Source organism: Melopsittacus undulatus, chromosome 7, assembly GCF_012275295.1.
Source record: "Melopsittacus undulatus isolate bMelUnd1 chromosome 7, bMelUnd1.mat.Z, whole genome shotgun sequence".
Taxonomy (NCBI): Eukaryota; Metazoa; Chordata; class Aves; order Psittaciformes; family Psittaculidae; genus Melopsittacus; species Melopsittacus undulatus.
The window spans coordinates 13,707,632-13,726,748 of NC_047533.1; the positions used below are offsets into that span (position 1 = coordinate 13,707,632).

The 19,117-nt window shown below is 42.4% G+C and overlaps 1 protein-coding gene across 1 annotated transcript; it reads left to right on the forward strand.

The window, feature by feature from the left end:
- Positions 1-8,534: 8,534 nt before the first annotated feature.
- Positions 8,535-10,012, forward strand: DRD5 (dopamine receptor D5). Its single transcript, XM_031048384.2, has one exon. The coding sequence runs from the start codon at positions 8,550-8,552 to the stop codon at positions 10,005-10,007; it is 1,458 nt and encodes a 485-aa protein (XP_030904244.2). The 5' UTR covers positions 8,535-8,549; the 3' UTR covers positions 10,008-10,012.
- The last annotated feature ends 9,105 nt before the right edge of the window (positions 10,013-19,117 follow it).

Consider the following 19,117-nt stretch of genomic DNA (forward strand, 5'->3'; position numbering starts at 1 on the left):
CAGTGTTGATAACACAGTGCTGTATTTGCTACAGCTGAGCAGTGCTTACACGGAGTCAGCTCCTCACACCACCCCACTAGCGAGCAGGCTGGGGAGGCACAAGAGATTGGGAGGGGACACAGCTGGGACAGCTGACCCCAACTCAGCCAAGGGATATCCCATCCCATGCTCAGCATATAAAGCTGGAGGAAGAAGAAGGAAAAGGGAGGACATTTGGAGAGATGACATTTGTCTTCCCAAGCAATAATTACCCATGATGGAGCCCTACCTGACTGTGGAAAGTGGGGAATGAATTCTTTGGTTTGCTCTGCTTACATGTGTGACTTTTGCTTTACCTATTACACTGTCTGTACCTCAACTCATAAGTTTTCTCACTCTTACCCTTCTGATTCTCCCCCTCATCCCCCTGGGGGAGTGTGTGTGAGTTAGCGGCTGTGTGGGACTGAGTTGTCAGCTGGGGTTAAACCACACCAACACACAGTCAGGATTATCAAGAACACAGTAACTTTTTTATTCTAATTTATTCTGCAACAAAATATCTACCAGGCTTCACTGAAGATCAGAATGCTTTTAAAGATGCATGGAAACAATTAACATACCCAGGGCAAAATCTACACTTGGTGTTTGGTTCCTTACAAAGAAATACTTTAATAAGACAGAACACTAGCCAAATGTACCTTTGAAAGTATTCTTGAGTTGGTTTTGAAGCATCTGACTGTCTTTTTTTTCTCTCCAAACCTTTAATTTTCTTTGCTCACCAATTTGGAAAACCCAGTGCAGTAAGAGTCAAGAACCCAAACTTCAGTGTATCAAGGAGACGTGACTGTGCCTGCATTTGACATCAGGTCTGTGTGTAAATGTGACACCAACACTGAAACAGCAAGATATGGCCATCAGGTATGGGTAAGACCTGACAGGGGCAAGCCAGCACACATACTCCTAGGTGGGGACCTGACACTAGGACAACATAAATTAGTGGAGCTCAATTAAGAGAGCAAACATAAGAGAAAGGATGAAGATATAGCTAAAACAAAATAGCCTATCCCTCTTCAGGCCACAAATCTCAGTCAATAGCACTAAAGGTATTGCCTTATCTAGCAGGGTTTTTTTAACTGTAAAGGCCACCAAAGCAAAAATAAGTAGTTGCAAATTGTTCTAAGACTAAAATTCAGCTCCAGAGCTAGGTATTGTTATTGCAGGTAGCAAGACCAATCAGTACAGCCTATGTGCAACAAACAGTTCACAAGGAAATGATAATTTGATATGCAATATTTTCTTTGATGAAAGCGGTTAGACAGTATTTCAATTGATGGTTTCAGTCTTCAGCTTTGTTTTCTGCTCCGACATTCAGGAATCCACTGCTCCCTGTGGCAACAATTTTTATCACAGATCAATGCACATTTTATGTCTCATGAAGACTGGCCTGTGTACAGTTATCTCTGCTGAATCCCCAAGGCACAGTCTTTTAATGTATCTTGAAAGTTGGTATATGTAAATGTTCTGATTGACCAACAATGCCAAGGTAAAATATAGAAAATCTCACTGGGTAGAGTTATTGGTTTACCAACACAAGGATGACAAACTGCTGGCTCCCAGTGTCACAGCCACCACCTAGGTCTCACTGTGAGTTTTAACAGAAGGCTTCCCTGAGAGGAGTGCAGATACATGCCATTTTCCAAATGAACATGAGACTGACTAATTCACCACAACTGATCATATCCTGGGTCTGCCCCACAGGGCGCTGCCACAGTCCTGTCTCCTTCCTTTCCAAAGGTGATTTTTGTTCCAAGGTTGCATGCTGCACCAGTTCCCTGTGGCTGTGCCTTTTTGTGGAATTTGGATATTTTTCTTGATTTATTGGAGCAAAAAGCATATGTTTTTTGGCCTGTATATTCCCTCCTGTGATGTGCAGTGTGTGAGACAGAAAAATGGGAGTCATAAGGTCCATTACAGGGGTGCTGGATACTCTGCACCTGAAAAAGTGTGCATTTCTTCTTTAACCTTTCTTATGTGTGTTGGAGGAGAAACCACGAGGATAAAAAAACCTAGACACACTGTAGAATGCCACTGATCAGCATGCAGAAGGCTATTCACAATTCAGAATAAATAGCTATTGCTCTCTCACAGATAGACAGAAGAATACCCTTTACTTTTTCTTTGTCAATTCCAGTACAGCTCTTGTGTCAGCAGACTAATGATGTCTTTACCAGATGTTCTTCTGTGTTCCGTAATAGCACTAATAGTCCTAAGCATTATTGCAATAGGTGTTTAACAGAGAACTTTCTGACCCCTACTGCTGAAATTCCGCTACGGAGATGAACTAGACTTGTTGATTCTAAAGAAGTATTTTATTTTAAGTCTTACTTGAGGCAAAAAAAAAAAAAAGAGCAGAACTAAGTAAAGGCAGTAATTTAATGCTCTTTATCTCAAAGTGACAAAGTTGCTTGTTCTTACCACTACCATTTAAAATTTGAAACTGAATTCTTTTCCCATATAAATCCTGAACTACAAAATCAAGCCCAGGTCCTATACAACTCTTAAACATACAGATCAAAGCCTATATCAGCTCTAACTGCTGACACACTTGTAAAATTACCTTGCATTGTAGTTTTCTGTTTAGCACTCTCAACAGGCTATTCTGTGAGACACAGCTGTCCCACAGAGCCAGCAAAGCAGACTAAGTTTGGGGGTCCTGCTTCCAAACCTCATTCCTTTCCATCCTTGAAGCCCAGTGATGAGATACTGTCTGGCCTTACGAGACATCATCTGTGTTCCTCAAGAGGACAAAACCCAGCTGCTGACTTCTGTCTTCTGGATTCCCTTTTTCTATCAGACTTAAAAGTCTTCAAAATAACATCTGTTTTCATTATGGAAATTACTGATTGTTTGATTCCATAAAGGATCAGCTTTTCCTACTCATTCTGTGGAAGACAATCTCACACCAAGTTAATGGGCAGGGTAAAATCCTAAGATAAATTATGCTGATTGCAAATGTTCCAATAAAAATTATTAGCTAAAAAAGCCTCTAATTTACACATTCAATATAAAATTCATAGGTCCTGTGAATATATAGTAGGTTAGAGTAACAGAGAAATCAGAACTGTGACATTTGTTTTGAAATAGCTCTGTAAGTCCAACTGTTGTAGTGTTTAAACCAGAGACAAAATTACAGTGGCTTCTTTAGGAATTAAGCCCATCTGACTTTTATTTGCAGTTTGGTAATATAGTTGACAAAAGAAAAAATAAAATTCTTGAAATGTTCAATATTAAAAAATTAAAATAACTTTTTTCATCTTGATCATTTTCTCAGGACAGATATAGCCATGCACAGCCAGAAAATGCAAATAATATACCCAAAATGTACCACTGTACAAATCAGGGTGTTTGTATCTTTATCTTGCTTCAAACATCACTGATCTTCAGTACTTTTCCATCAGGTAAGCTCTTGCTATGTTAAAAATAACAATGTTAATTTTTACTATAAAATTATAAATATCCACAAATACAGGACAGCATTTTTATAAGACAAAAGTGACTAAGTCCACCAGGAAATCACATTTACAAAAATTCTGTTCCCTTTGCTTTTGGTCTTGGCCACCATTCATCTTTTACCACTGCTCTAAATGAAGTCAGGGTCAGAAAAAAAAGAAATGACAAATTTGTGGAAATCTCTTCTGGCAGCACCAATTACTTCATGATTTCACCCAGAGAGTGATCTATGGCTGATGTAGGAACCACATTGCACTCATTACAGAGAAAAAAGCAACAGAGATACTGGGAGAACTGTTATTCTGTTACATGTGGTTAATTAATACTATCCATCACTGTTCCAAGTCAACAAAAACTTGAATGGGTTTTAAGGCCAGCAGGGATAACTGTAACTGTCTAAAATTACTTTTCCCACAGCGCAGACTACATAACGCTGTTTGATACCATTTGAGTCAAGACAGAGCTGGGGAATGAGCTGAGTCGCAGCCTCGAAGAAATGCATTCTGCCTCAGCTTTCAAGTTGCAAGTGATGGCAAATCCTTTACAAGCCAAAGTAAATCACATCTGCCATTAAACATCCTCGCTGTTAAAACGTGCACCTCACCTCCACCCTGATTTCTCGCAGATTCAGTTTGTAGCCACTGCAGTTTTTAGAACTGTACCTGAGGGATTAAAAGTTATCTGTTATCGGAAAACATTTCCCCCATAAGGCATCACCAACTGTTTCTAACCCTCCTGGTGCCCTCTGCTCAGCTAAGAAAGTTTCCCAGACATAATTCCTGTTATGGCTTTCTGACCATATTCCAATTGCACATATTTATTTTTAATTGAAACATGAACAGCAGGACCTGACCTAGTCTGTGAGGATTTTTCTGTGCTGAATAAATTGGTGATACTAGTTCTTTCCCTTCCTTCCTCAATATTTTTGCATGGTTATATATACACCCACACCTTTGTTCACCCCTGTGCAGCAAAGCATTTCAGTTTCAGTGAGTAAAACTGATAGACCTTAAGCCTACATTCAACTGTGGTCCTAAGTAAAGCTTCTCTCCAGCATACTTCTACAGTTAAGAGTATGTCTGGCTACTTGGTTAAATTGGCCTCATGTACAGCAAACCTATGATTTCTAGCTTCCCCCACCTCTACTTTTACCTCTTCTTGCCTGTTACAGAGCCTAACTAATGGGAGGTTTTTGATGGGATGCCTTTACAACCTAAACCTCAGCGGTACATCTATGTAGATATATTTTAACTTCCTTTTGGCATTACTTATTTTTTCTCTCTTTGCATCAAGTATCTTTCAGCTTGAGAGAATGTGTGAATTTCTGAGTGTTGTCTATTTTCAAATAAATATCATTTGGCAGAACAGTGGGTCTGTGTATTTTGAAATGGAAATAGAGTAGCAATGGAGGGAAAGAGCAAGCAATACATAGGTTTTTAAAATGAGGAACTACAAAGATTCTTTTTGCTGCTCAAAACCACTGCAGCAGCAGTTAAATTCCATTACTTCCAATCTGCCAGCTGTGAGAGCAAAGTGTAATTTTAACAGGTGAATAAAAAAATGGAAAAAATGAGACAAAGCTCTGAAGGAAAAGCACAAAAGCCACTGCAAAGATAATTTCAGGATGGAAAAAAACCCCACCTCAAATCTCTCAGCAAGTGACAGCTGCGGTTTTAATGGAGCATTCTTAAAATAAGATTTATAAGCAAACTGCCTACGGAAAGTGAAAAAAAAAAGAAAAGATACTAATAACCTATAACTGTTAAAGGTTTTTTATCTCAAGCTCAAAAGTGTTGATGACAATGGGTGGAATATTAGAACACACCACAAACATCCCCATTATACATTTGCTGCTCTGACCTAGTGCTGCTGTGAATGATCTGGTACAAGCAGCTGTCCTGTCGCCCACTCCTACTCCACCTCTTCCCAGCTCATCACAGTCTATTAGCTTGTGGGTTTTAATCTTATATGAAATATGAACCAAACATGAGCCACCCCATCAGATACCAATATTTGTTTCTGCTACAACTGAAAATACTCAGGATTTCCTGGTGCATATCTTTGATTTGAAAGGAAGTTTTGAGTGTTCATGAAATGTTGGATCAATACTGAAGACTGTACTACCAGTGTATGTATAGGTAGAAGCGACTCTTCAGCTGATAAAACTCCCTCCAACTAAATGATAGATCTTTTTCCATTGGGATCTCTGGTGAGTAACTTCGGTCCACACCAACTGAAATTCCAGAACATTTGCTGAAGATGAAATAGGTGGTAGAAGAATTATATCTTTTAAATTGTGAGTTATGCAGGAGCCAGAGAGTCAAATGAAATGCTTAGCTGATAAAATAGTTTGGAAACTCCTCTCTACTTTCGGTCTGCCTAGTGCAGATGCTTCTGTAGGAAACATAGTAAAACTTCATTCTTTAGAAGTCTGGCAAGTGAATCCTAACAATTTTAGTTTCAATGGCTTAAGGCGTCTTTCCCAGCTGCTTGCACCCCCTCTCCACCCGACTCCATCACATACCACAGAGCTGTTGGGAGACAACATGTGCCTGTGCTTCTGCTGCTCCCAACCACAGCCCAACATCTTCACTGCCAGACCAGGGTTGTCCTGAGCCACCAGCATGCGTGGTGCTGCTGAGCTGTGGGCAGGCTATCTTATTACTGGGCTGCTATTATTACTAAGCAGACAGATACCTACACATATGGTTATTTAAATAGCTACTGCATACTGACTACATGTACCATATTACATACATCATCTGTGCTGATGGATTCACATGTATATGCACACACCCTTACATTGGTGAAACAATAAATATAAGCTAAACAATCAAATCAGATCATTGCTTTTTCACATAAAATACCCACATTTCTGGACCAGCAGCTTCAACAAGGCATGGGCAGAGCTACCTGTACAATGTGGTTCTTCGTTTATAGGAATTGTAGGAGGCATTGCCTAGGAAAGCAGAGTTTGTGCAAGCAACACATTGCCTCAGCATCACATCTTTAGTCGTGCTGTTTAGAATTCAGTGGTGACAAAAGCTAAATTCTCCCTCCAATATTATATATAACTCTGCCTAAACATGGAAAAGTGCCAATTTCTTAAGCAAGAGCTAAAGTGAAGCTCCAGTTTTTCTTGTGAGAATTTTAGAAAATTACCTAAAAGGTTGCAGAGTTTATTTTTCTTACTCTGTATTTAGTAACTCTAACATTTAAATCTTCCTTCGTGTCACTGCAGATCCAGCAAGGTAGAGTGAGTATTGTCCTTCATCTGCCTGGAGAAATAGCTGGCAGGCTCCTGAAGAATGGCTTTCTCAGCCTTCGTGGTGACAAAACAGGCTGTTGAGTCAAGAATGGGTTTGATCTCGCCACAGTTTTAAAACAAAATTAAGTTTTGGAGAAACTAAATCTATAATATTTTTAATAAAAATAGCTGAAACATGTTTAAAGGAGCAACTCTGCTATGGAGACAGGCTGGAAGAGCTGGGGCTGTTCAGGCTGAAGAAGAGAAGGCTCTGGGGAGACCTTAAAGCAGCTGCCAGTGCCTAAAGGGGGCCTACAAAAATCTGGAGAGGAGCTTGTTACAAGGGCATGTAGTGGTAGGACAAGGGGGAATGACTTAAAACTGAAAAAGTGTTGATTTAGATTAGATTCAAGGAAGAAGTTCTTTACTATGAGGGTGGTGAGGCACTGGCACAGGGTGCTCAGAGAAACTGTGGCTGCCCCATCCCTGGCAGTGTTCAAGGCCAGGCTGGATTGGACTCTGAGCAACCTGGTCTAGTGGAAGGTGTCCCTGCCCATGGCAGGGGGCTTGGAGCTATCTGGCCTTTAAGGTCCCTTACAACCCAAACCACTCTGTGATTCTATGTTTTTTAAAACACAGGCATGACATCAGTGCATGGCGAGTCCAACCATGCAGCATTCACATCTGTACTGCTTAGTTTTCTCTCTTTGCTGGAGCCCTACCAAGGAGATGGATTCATCCCATGAAAGCTGAAGAGAGGGAACTGGATTTCCTTTGCCAGGTTTCTTGCCTGTAGCACATTCCTTCCATCCAACAGAACTCTTTGAAACAGTTACCAATGTAGGTTACCTTCTCCTCCCCGATAGAAGTAGCCTAGCACTTTCCACCCCCCACACAACTTTCAGCCCCGATTGTTCCCAGGGAGAAGCCGTGCCTGTCCTGGGCAGCCCCGCTCGTTCCCTCTGAGATGCTGGAGGGGCATTCCCCATTCCCCGCTGTGGGACCGTGCTCTTGCCTCCAGCGGCGCAAAACCACCGCGCAAAGCTGGTAACGGCTGCAAAACAATTGCGAGGGTTTCTGGCAGGAGGAGAGGAGCACCGCAGGGCGGCCGGCCCGGACGGGGCGCCCGGCAGAGGAGCATGCTCATAGGATCGGCGGGGGCGGAAGAGCCTGCCCGGGGAGCGGGTGTCGGGCAGCAGGGAGCAGGCAAGGGGAGGCTGCCACGGGGGTTCCGCTCTGCTGCGCTGGGAGCGCAAGCGGGTGCCGAGCGGGCGGAGCTGTCAGCCCGAGCGGGCGGCACCGGGAGCCGCGGGGGCGAGGAGCCGCGCAGCGCGGAGCGGCCACCTCGAGGAGCGGGCGCGGAGAGGGTACCCTGAGCAGGGTGCGCGTTGAGCCGCGCAGCGGGGAGCGCAAGCGGGAGGACGAGAGGCGGGTACCCACAGCGGGGACAGGGAACGCACTGGGAACGCACCGAACTGAGGAGCGGGGATCCCCGCCGGGAGCCGCGGATCGCGGAGCAGAGACCCCGCACAAGGGAACCCGAGCCGAGCAGCTGGGTGGGAAGGCCGATCAGGGGCCGCGGGGCGCAGACCCCGCGCAGGGAGGCGCGCTGATCCGCGGGACGGGGACCCCGCGCGCGGGGCGCGCTGAGCGGCGGAGTCCGGAGCCCGGTACGCGCTGAGCCGCCGATCAGAGCTCATCTGGCAGGGGTGGCACCGGGGCGGGGGGGCAGTGGGCCCATGGGGCCGGGCGGCACTGGCTGCTCGGCGCGTCCCGGCCGCCGCCGCCTCGCCGCCGGCGGGAGCCGCCAGCCATGCTGCGGGGCGGCCGGAGCCCGCTGCCGCCGGCGACGGGACCCCCCGGCGGGGCGCGGGAGCCGGTGGGCGCCCCCGGGGCGGCGCAGGTGGCGGCGGGCAGCCTGCTGGCTCTGCTCATCCTCTGGACCCTCTTCGGGAACGTGCTGGTGTGCGCGGCCATCGTCCGCTACCGGCACCTGAGGAGCAAGGTCACCAACATCTTCATCGTGTCCCTGGCTGTCTCGGACCTGCTGGTTGCTGTGCTAGTCATGCCCTGGAAGGCGGTGGCAGAGGTGGCTGGGTACTGGCCCTTTGGGGCTTTCTGCAACATCTGGGTGGCTTTTGATATCATGTGCTCCACGGCCTCCATCCTGAACCTGTGTGTGATCAGCTTGGACAGGTACTGGGCTATTTCCAGCCCTTTCCGCTATGAGAGGAAGATGACCCAGCGGTTGGCACTGGTGATGATCAGTGTGGCGTGGGCTTTGTCTGTGCTCATCTCCTTCATCCCTGTCCAGCTCAACTGGCACAAAGGTGGGGATCTTGTGGATGCTGGTGATATTGGAGATGGGTTTGGCACTGGCTGGGCAGCAGCAGGTGCTGTTACCACCTGGGCAGAAGATATGAGCACCACATGGGTGGCATTAGCAGCAATGAGACCCTCTGACGGGACCTCTGGAGGCAATGATACCCTCACTGGACCAACAGAGAGCTGCGATTCCAGCCTCAACAGGACTTATGCTATTTCATCCTCCTTGATCAGTTTTTATATCCCAGTGGCTATCATGATAGTTACCTACACTCGAATCTACCGCATTGCCCAGGTGCAGATTCGTCGTATCTCTTCCCTAGAGAGGGCAGTTGAGCATGCACAGAGCTGCCGGAGCAGCCACCTTGACTGCCACCATCACACGAGCCTCAAATCCTCCATCAGGAAAGAAACCAAGGTGTTGAAGACACTCTCTGTCATCATGGGTGTCTTTGTCTGCTGCTGGTTGCCGTTCTTCATCTTGAACTGCATGGTTCCCTTCTGTGAGAGCCCACCCAGTGACCCCCATGCTGGTCTTCCCTGTGTCAGTGAGACCACCTTTAATATCTTTGTCTGGTTTGGTTGGGCCAACTCCTCCCTCAATCCCATCATCTATGCCTTTAATGCTGACTTTAGAAAGGTATTCTCCAACCTCCTGGGATGCGGTCAGTTTTGCTCTGGTACTCCAGTGGAAACTGTTAATATAAGCAACGAGCTTATGTCTTACAACCAGGACACCCTTTTCCACAAGGAGATAGTGACAGCTTATGTTAACATGATCCCAAATGTGGTTGACTGTGAGGAAAATCGTGAGGACCCTTTTGATAGGATGTCTCAGATCTCCCCTGACCATGAGGCTGCCACTGACTCTGCCTGTGAGCTGGACTGTGAGAGGGAGATTTCATTAGGCAAAATAACACCTTTCACTTCAAATGGTTTACATTAAATTGCATCCTGCCCTGGTCAGTTCGTCTTGGATTATAAAACTAAATATTAGCACTGAGTGGAAAAACCTGCTTGGTTTTACGCTATAGTTTGGTCAGTCACTTCATGCTAAACTCAGTTCTACGTGTAGCACTTGCAGGATGTAGACACTGTCATGCAGGGAGCTGGCAGCGCAGGCTTAATTCAGCACTTCCCCAGGCTGAGAGAGGACCATGCAGTCACATTGATTGCTGGGGTGAGGTACTGTGGTATAATTACAGTCAGTTCCTGTTTATAACATGTTTGCAAATGAAAGATGCCATTGTCAGTGCTAAGTATTGCAACTTCTAAAGTCAGGGACAGATGTGGCTGGCAGAGATGTTAAACAGAGAAAACTTCTAGGCTGTTCATTTGTTTAGATCTTGTGTTTATTTTCTCTGTTGGTTTGGGTTTGATTTTCTTCCTCTATTTATTTTTCTATTTTTTATTTTTAAGATAGAACTATAAGGTGGTGATTAGGATGATTATTTAAATGCGTGTTTCTGCCAAAACAGTTTATGTGAAATCCATGTTCTCCTAGGCGGCGTGGTTGCCTATGATATCCTTGTCGTGTTCCCAGATGAATAAATAAAAGCTACATTGATCAAAGGGTTATTATCTTTCATTTTTCACTCGGAAAGGTTTACAACAAGTATTCAAACTTCCATGTTTCTATTTGGATGGTTAGAATAACTGACAGCTAAACTTTATTATTTGGAAAGCAAAATAGTCTGTATAGAAAATACAGTTTTGAAATAAAAGCAAGGCTCAGGAATGATTGACTTAAATGAACTTTTTTCATATGGCTCTACTTACAGCTAGTTTATTGCTTGTTTTTCCTTGGTATTATAACTGATGCTATCCCTCTCTGCAGCCAAGAATATCAACTATACATATCCACAAGCTATGAAAACTTTCCACTTAATTCTATACTTCAACGTTTTTAAAGATGCTATTAATGAGAAGAATTTGGTGACAGAATTAGGAGCTCAATGTGTCAAAACCCAACAATTATGTTTGAAAATGATGTTGATAATCATATAATAATAATTTTCCAGTGTATACATTAGAGAACTTAAACCAATCACTCGAACCACAAGAAGAAAAAAAATGCAGGTGTTGTATTATTTTTAGTCGTTTACTTATTAACCAGAACCCAAATATACTTTAAGTGCTTTGATTCTACAAACATTTTAAAGCAGTCTTTAAAAAGTGAAAAAGGGTATTTTAAAATCTGTTTTTATTGAATGATTTACATCAAATGGAATATTTAGAAACATTTGTAAGCTTTCAGCTCAGAAATCAAAAGTCATCTTAGTTCCAAGACAAATGATTGAAGGTAGTAATAGTATTACCTGTATTTATTTCAAGCTCTGGCTCACAAAGTCAACAACTTTTGAATCCATTTACCTTTTAAAAATACTCGTGCCATGAGCTGCGCAGATTTAAATTGGATTGTAAATGCAGCTTCAGTAGCACTCCCAGCCCTGACCTGGAGCTTCCCCCATCCTGCCTAACTGGGAACTGAAGGCCCCCATGTAATGTAGGGTGTAGAAGTAGGACCTGCACTAGGCAGCTCAGTTCAGGGGAAGTCATTAAATCAGGTGCTGGGAATTGTGAATGTTACAGACTTACTATTGAGCCTCTTTGAAGTCAAGTTCTTAATGCTTGTTTGGGGATTGTCTTACTTCCCCTTAGGGTATGGGATGGGAGAAGTTCAGAAAGCACGTGATTGAAATCCTGTTGTGGTTTCCTCTGCTGTGGTCTGGTTTTGTCTGCAAGCAACACTTTTTTGTGTGTAGTCTTTGGTATTAACTGGTTATATTATTGTTTTGGATTATCTTTTCAACTGCTTGTCACTGAAGACTGACATCTACCTGAGTGTTTTTTTGGCTGTTGACATGAAATCTTGGTGTAATACCTTTCTACAGCTGACCTCAGAAAAGTGTATTGTGACTGTGGCTTAGGGAAGCTTGAAAAACAAGTCTAATGCTCATAACCAGGTTCAATCTACTAATGGCTTGACATTGAGGGGAAGTATGTTACTGCTCCTCTACTAAAGCAATCATATGTTGCCAGAAGTTAACCATAGTTCTACCTGTGCTGGTTAGATAAACTTGCATAGAATAAAATCATTTTTCCCAAATAAAAATGAAGGAAACTGCTTCTTGTGGTGCCATGATGAATTATCCCAAACAGAATTTATATTTTTTTCATTTTCTAGTTACTACTCACATTTTAAGGCTGGCAGAGCATGCTAAACTTTCTGCATCTGTGCAAAAAGCTTATCATAACCAGGTGCAAGAGATGCAGACACCTGGCACTGACTGCAGCTCCCAGGGCAACACCAGTATTTCATCCAATTTTGTTGGTATTGAATGAGAAGCAGCCCAGGGACGTGGGGAAAGGAAAAACATGATCTGTTTCTGAGCATCTGCATGCTAACAGGCTTCACAGTCTGATGGTGCGTGTTACATCTTGCTCCAGCAGCAGAACAGAGCAGCCAAACAGTTTCAGTCTTAGTAAGAGTGAAAAGGGTGGCCCCCCACCTCCACAAGAAGCTTTTTGTCTTTCGAATAATCCCTGTGCTGGTGGTGTGATAGTTCCTTTGGACCTCATTCCCTGCAGGTGTGGTGGAGAGGTAGATGTGTACAAGAAGATGCCAGTGCATTACCCTGACAGGTGTTTTTCTCCTCATTGAGGCTTTACCTGCCTGGGTGTCTGGAATAAGTGGGTGGGCTAATGGTGGGATGCAGGAAGATGACAGCTCCATTAGTGGGTTTATGTAACAGCTTTGCAGAGTATTACAATCACTATTATCTTAGATCTGAAAGAAGGCAATTGTTAACATGCCCCCAGAATTTGGGAGCATGATTAAGACAACAAAGAAAACTGTATTACTAATTTTTAGTTTATGACTCCAGATGGTAAATGATTTCTGGTTGTGGCTTTATCATAGAAACTTTGTCCTTGGAAAGTGTACCTGTCACAGGGTTTTATCCCTTGGAGTCCAGGAGCATCTGAAAGGGAACATTTCTGCTTCAAAAGATAGACAGAAGGTACTTTTTGTTGCTGGAAGCACAGCTTGACCTTACGTAGCTGAAAGAAAACCATTTCCTTGACTCAAAACATAGAGAAAATTTGTTGCTTTCTAATGTGTCCTAATTACCTACCACTGGCAAAGCTAGAGTATTCAGAATTAGTAAAATAATCTTTTTAAAAGAACTATGAAAAGGGGCTGACAGTTTTAAAGAAAACACCCCCCAAAAGGATTGTTTTAACTTGTTTCTCTCAGATGAAACTGCTGCCCTACTTTTTTAATGGTTTCTCTCTTAAGGACTAATGCATCTGCCTAGCCTTAGAGCAGAGTTCACTGAAAGTGCAAGCAGATTTTTATAATCCTCATATCCTTGTGGTGTCACTCTGGAACTCATCTGTGCCAATGGTTTTGTGCCTCCCATCAACATGTTTTCTTCTGTTAAAGTCACCTTGCTCCTGTCATGCATTTTACTTCCTAACTAAGCATGATCACTTTTTGCTAGCTCTATTTTAGGTTTGTTTTCTTTTTTGTCCTTTGTACTTTAATGATTTGAATGTACAGTGCAGTTTGGATTTGAGTCATCATTACTTAGTCTAGTCCTGAGTGATGGTTGACCTTCAAGGTCCCAGATTATTTCCAGTTTCTATTTCATGTTACTGTTTAGAAATCTTACCTTGCAATATGTGTCACTGTTAAATTACCTCTTGGCCAGCCAAATCTTGTGTTACAGCTTACTTACAGCTTACTTTGTTACTCCTGGATAACTCCACATCAAAGGAGAGTCAGTGTATCAGTAGCCCATATGTTTTCTGCCTGAGTTAACTAATGACAGAGGAGTTCATTTCAGTGAAAGAACAGAACAAATGAAGGTATGTCAGTTCATTTTTAAGAAGCTGGGACATGGAGTACATGAAAGAAGAGTGTTTTGTGTAAAATGCTGCAAACATCATGAAGACTTTCATTATTCAGCCCCCTAGAGCAGGTCTTGTTAAAGCTCTGGCTTTAACAAGGGATGGTGGGTTGTGCAGTGTTTGTTATTTCTCCCTAAGCTAAAGAAATGTAGATGAACTTCTCAGAGATGAGCACAAACAAAACACTTTCCACAGGGAGAGAAATTGCTGCAATATTTTTTGTAAGTTAGGTACTTCATCCCTTTGTTTTCATTGAGTTTTTTGCCTTTGCCAGCCACATCTGGTGTGTACCTGCAGGGAGGCTCCCTACTGAGAACTCCTGTATTTTTGTAACATGTAACAAAAAAAAAGGCTTCAGAATTAGGAAGGATTCTTGTAGAAATAACACTAAGCAGTCTTACATTACTTAGGAGCCAATCATGTGTAAACTCGGCTTTGAAGAGACTGACAAGACTGGAGGCAGTGTTCAGAACATACATCAGACAGGGAGGCATGAGAGGTCACAAGTCCCTCAGCTGTTAGTGTGTGCCAAAATCACCACTCCTAAGAGAGGGCATTTTTATCACCGTCACACAGAAGGCAGGATATGCACCTACGTTGGTGCTAATAATGATGCAGAGATTCCTTTTTCTCCTCTGAGGCCACCTTTGCTACTGTTTAATTGGATTCATCAGACCTTTAAAATTATTTAGTGCCTATTTAAATCATTAGAAGACCTCTGTGATGGATGTGGGCTTTGGTCACAGAGCAATTAAATTATTTCTCATGGCTTCTTATAAATATTACTACTGTTACTTCTTAAGAACATTACTATTGTTATTCTCTGTGAGTGGGTGATGACAAGTTAAAGAAGTTGGCACACTGAGCAGCTGATATGGAGAAATAATTCTTTTATTCAGATTTACTTATTTGTTTTTAAACTTTGGAAGACTTTTCAGTCTTTCCAGGAGCTTCACAAATTTCACATAGAGAAACTCCACTTTAATCATATCTGAGATCTGCCACAACTGGTTGCATTTTTAGTGCCCTGGTACCTGTATAGTGCACTATGCTTTATGAACAGAACAATGTGTCCCTAAGTTTGAGCTGATGTTTCAAAGATAAGGGTATACTTTTGGTCTAAAAGCACTGATGTGCACAAACACACCTATAGATGAGGACATTTCCATTAGGAGTAGGGCACCAAAGATATGCCTCTTTCTTCAACTTTTTGTTTATTGTAGCAGTGGTAAGATTGCATTGAACAATAATGAGATTAAAGGTATAAAGAGTGGAAATAATATTGTAATCTGAAGCGGGTGATAGATTGGTTTCTTTCGGGGAGCTTGCTGGGCAGCCACAGGGAACTTAAGCTTAATAGAAAACTTACAGGATGATTTTATCTTGTTTTCTGTCTAAATCCATTCTCAGTTGTGAGTGGAGATAACTTTCAATTGTATTTATAATGGACAGATAGCTGTTTAAGGAGGATAAACATTTTTATGGGCTTAATCATTTATATCACAGACATCACAGTCACATTTGTGGGGTTTGAAAAATACATTGCAGTAATCATAAAAAAATATTAAGAACTCTTCCCATGAATTACTCCCTGCTGTTAATAGGAAATACTTGTTCATATCTTGTACTGCACTCATTGCTACCAGAAGCTGGAATGCTCTGATCCTGCTACTAATATGCTGATTCACATTAGCAGGAAGATCCGAAAAATATGGAAGGAAACAGCAGCAACATGTGCAGATAAGTTCAGTTCACATGAAATGGGATCAGTGAGAGTCAGCCTGTGCAGGGGGCTGCACAGCAGTGAGTCATTCCTAACACGCAAGCACCTTGGACTTGACCACAAATGCCAGCTTCCTGGACTTTGGCTGCATGGTAAACCTGTTGCTTCCAAGGGCGATGCTCAAAATCTGCATGTAATAGGAAATCTGAATTCTTCAACAACTGCTTTGACCTGCATTTACTACATAAAAGAGAAACCACATTTTTCTTTTGTGAGGTTATACCCTGAAAAAAGCAGTTGTAAATGACGTCTGGTTGGTGTAACCTCTCTGGTTTATCTGCTTCCTGGTTAGTGCTTGAATGTGTGTGGCTACAATAGCTGCTCAGGGTTTTGGTTTCTGAACTGCACGTATGCCATTGTTTAGGGGCCTAATACTGAGTGGAAGAAATCCTAAATTCCTATATTTTTTCCAGAGCTGCTGAGGAGTCTGGTGGCTGCAGAGCAGAGACGAGCCTGAGCTGCAGCGTGAGCTTGGTTGCTTTGGAGGACATTGGAGAACTCCTGTCTGGAGCTGACCTGCTGCACTTTTGAAAATGTCCCATGAGTGAAATATTAACCAGGAAGTTCAGTGTGCCCTCTTTTACCCTTTGGCCTCATTTTTCCAATCGGAAAGGTTTTTAGTAAGATTAAAAATCCACATCTCTAGCCTTTGGCCTTGACCTTTTGCTTTCTTCATATAATTAGTCTCCTTCAGTGAGCAGAAGCTCCTGGCATGGAGTTAGCTGCTTGGGTACCTCATTGTCACCAAATCTGGAACTACCTCAAGCTACACTTAAATTACGTTATGTCTCCAGCCCAAAGGGCATCTTTCAGATCTTTTAATGTTGTTTGTTTGGTTGGTTGTATTTTTCCCAAATAACATTTCCCTCCTGAACACAAGAATATTCAACAGAAACACAATTTACTGGACAAGTGTAAATAGAATTTTTTTTAAAGCTCTTAGGGAGTTTGCTTGATAATACAAAATGAGAATGAATCAGTACTAGGCATAGAGATGAACAGAAGTTTTTTCTACAGAGGTTGAATTTTTAGCTTTTTATAGAAATAAAGACTGCATGTTTTCATTGTGAAGAGTATATGCGTTTGATATTATACACCTACATGCATGCATATGTTCTTTTATATATATGTAGACAAAAGCATATTTCATTATGTTTACAGGATAATTAAATGTTTCTCTCACTCTAAATACAAAATGTGCAAAACCATCCAGAAGGAAGCAAGTCAGATCTTACCATTTTACTACTCTTTCATCACAACAATCAAATACAATTACGCAGTCTCCCATATATTTAGAGTTGAGAATCTTTGACAACCCAAACTTGAATTGTTCAGGGAGAGGGAGTGTACAAAATTCTTTCTCTCAACTGTTTTATATTCAAAGCAGTTTCATAATGATTTTCTAATTGATCTTTGTCTCTAAGCATTTGGAGAAAAGTAAGAAAAGGCGATGATTTAGAAGTACCTCTTAGATTTCTCTTAGCGATGGATATCAAACAATGCTTTGTTTAATATTCAGTGAAACAAAAGTGCAAACTTTTTGACAGTGTGCAAAGAGTTTCTGCCTCCTCATAGAATAAAATGTATTGCATGACCCTTCAAAACATCCTGTTTAGGTAACACAATGTCTGAATTTTAATTGGCATCTTAGGTAGAAGCATTTTTGGTATTAAAAAACTACTTTGATAATTCAAACAATGCCTTTCTTTTAAAAACAATATTTGCAAAGGATCAAGGTTTCATAAGTCAAATGGGATAGAAAAGCGCAAATTTGAGGACCAGCTCAGCAGCAGTGACCAAAGTAAGCAAGACTGAACATCCTGGTAACAGCAAATCCATGTCTGAGCACAGGGAAGAAAATAGCCTGGTGAGAGGTAAGGAGACAATTTTATGGAGGAATGAGATAAATCAGCTGAGGGTCCAGCAAGCTAGAAATTTGGTGGCAGCTGAAGAAGGCAGGGGACCAGGAGGAACAGATACTGTTCCAGATGGCTGAGGCAGGGGTGATAACAGAGGTCAGTATGTTTTGGGGCAAGTGGGTGAAATGAACTGGAAGGGGTCAGAATGGGGTCTGGGCAGTGAGCACCCCTGAGGGCTTGTGGGCTCTGGGAGGCTGTACAGAGGTGGGTGAGGTTCCTGAGGGGAAGATGACAGAAGACTGAGAGTAGACAACCATGTGTTCTCCTCCCAGGATTCACAGAGTCTCTTGCCCTGTGCTATCCCCTCCTCACACTTCATTTTATCATTGAACAGGTACAACTCAAGTGTGAGCCTGCTGGACAGCAGATGAAGAGCTGTAATATTTATCCCATCGTGTTAAAGCTTGGAAAATAACTTCCACGGCGACACCTTACATCATCCTGCAAGGAATACTTAGTCAAGGTATGGAGAGCAACGAGGGCTTTGAGATCATCTTCCCACTGTGCTTTATAGTGCTGGTTGTACTGCTTGATGGTAGAGAATTTGAGAGGTTTGTCCTAGTTCTGCAGCAAGTCTGTCTTCTGGAAACTTTCTGAAGGTGCTTAGTCCCATTTGAAATCTCTGGTAGAATGGTGCTGAGTGTGTCAGTATTATGATTTTTTTAATCATCTCTTCAAATAAGGTATTGAAAATAGTAAAAATCTGCTGCTATGACATACTCATTGTGAAAAGCTGATCTCCTGTGGTGCCTTGTAAATTACATTACGAAACTGACTTTTAGTGACTCAAGACCAAATCTGCCAATGTGCAAGTACAAAAGATGTGGGGGTTCTGCTTTCTGCTAAATACAAATATTAGTGCTATTTTTTTTTTTTCAAATACAAAGGTACCAACTTCTCTTATCAGTTTGCCTATTGAGTAGAGATTCTTTTGTACAGTGATGGGATGGTTGGAAATGAACTTAAGAGATAGCTTAACTTCATAAATAAATACTTAGATATCATGTCATATTTTCAGTTCCATACTGTACAAGACTCACACTGGTTTACATTTTTGAAGAATGTTTCTGTCTTTTTTTCTTAGCTTTTTAGTGGTATTTCTCAGGATACCCAGATGATGGTGACAGCCTGCAGAGACCGGCAGAGCAAACTCCAAAATCTAAATGCTTTTCTGATACACTATTGATGAAAAGTGAAAATAACAATGCTTGCATGTATTCACTGTGTTAGCACAAAGACCTGCACCAGGTCTCAGCATCTCATACTGGTACTCCCTCTGGATCTGTGCACACCACAGTAGTGGCCTAGTAGTGCCCCAGGCTTGAGAAAGGGAGAGAGGGCCCCTAACCACACTGCAGCTCAGCAGCTGTCCTCGGAGGTGGCAGAATCCCTGTTTTCAGCAGGGTCTCTAGCCACTAGAGTACAATACACATTGCAAAT

Excerpts from the sequence above, each read along its gene's own strand:
- DRD5 (XM_031048384.2), top strand. The coding sequence starts at position 8,550 with ATGCTGCGGGGCGGCCGGAGCCCGCTGCCGCCGGCGACGGGACCCCCC.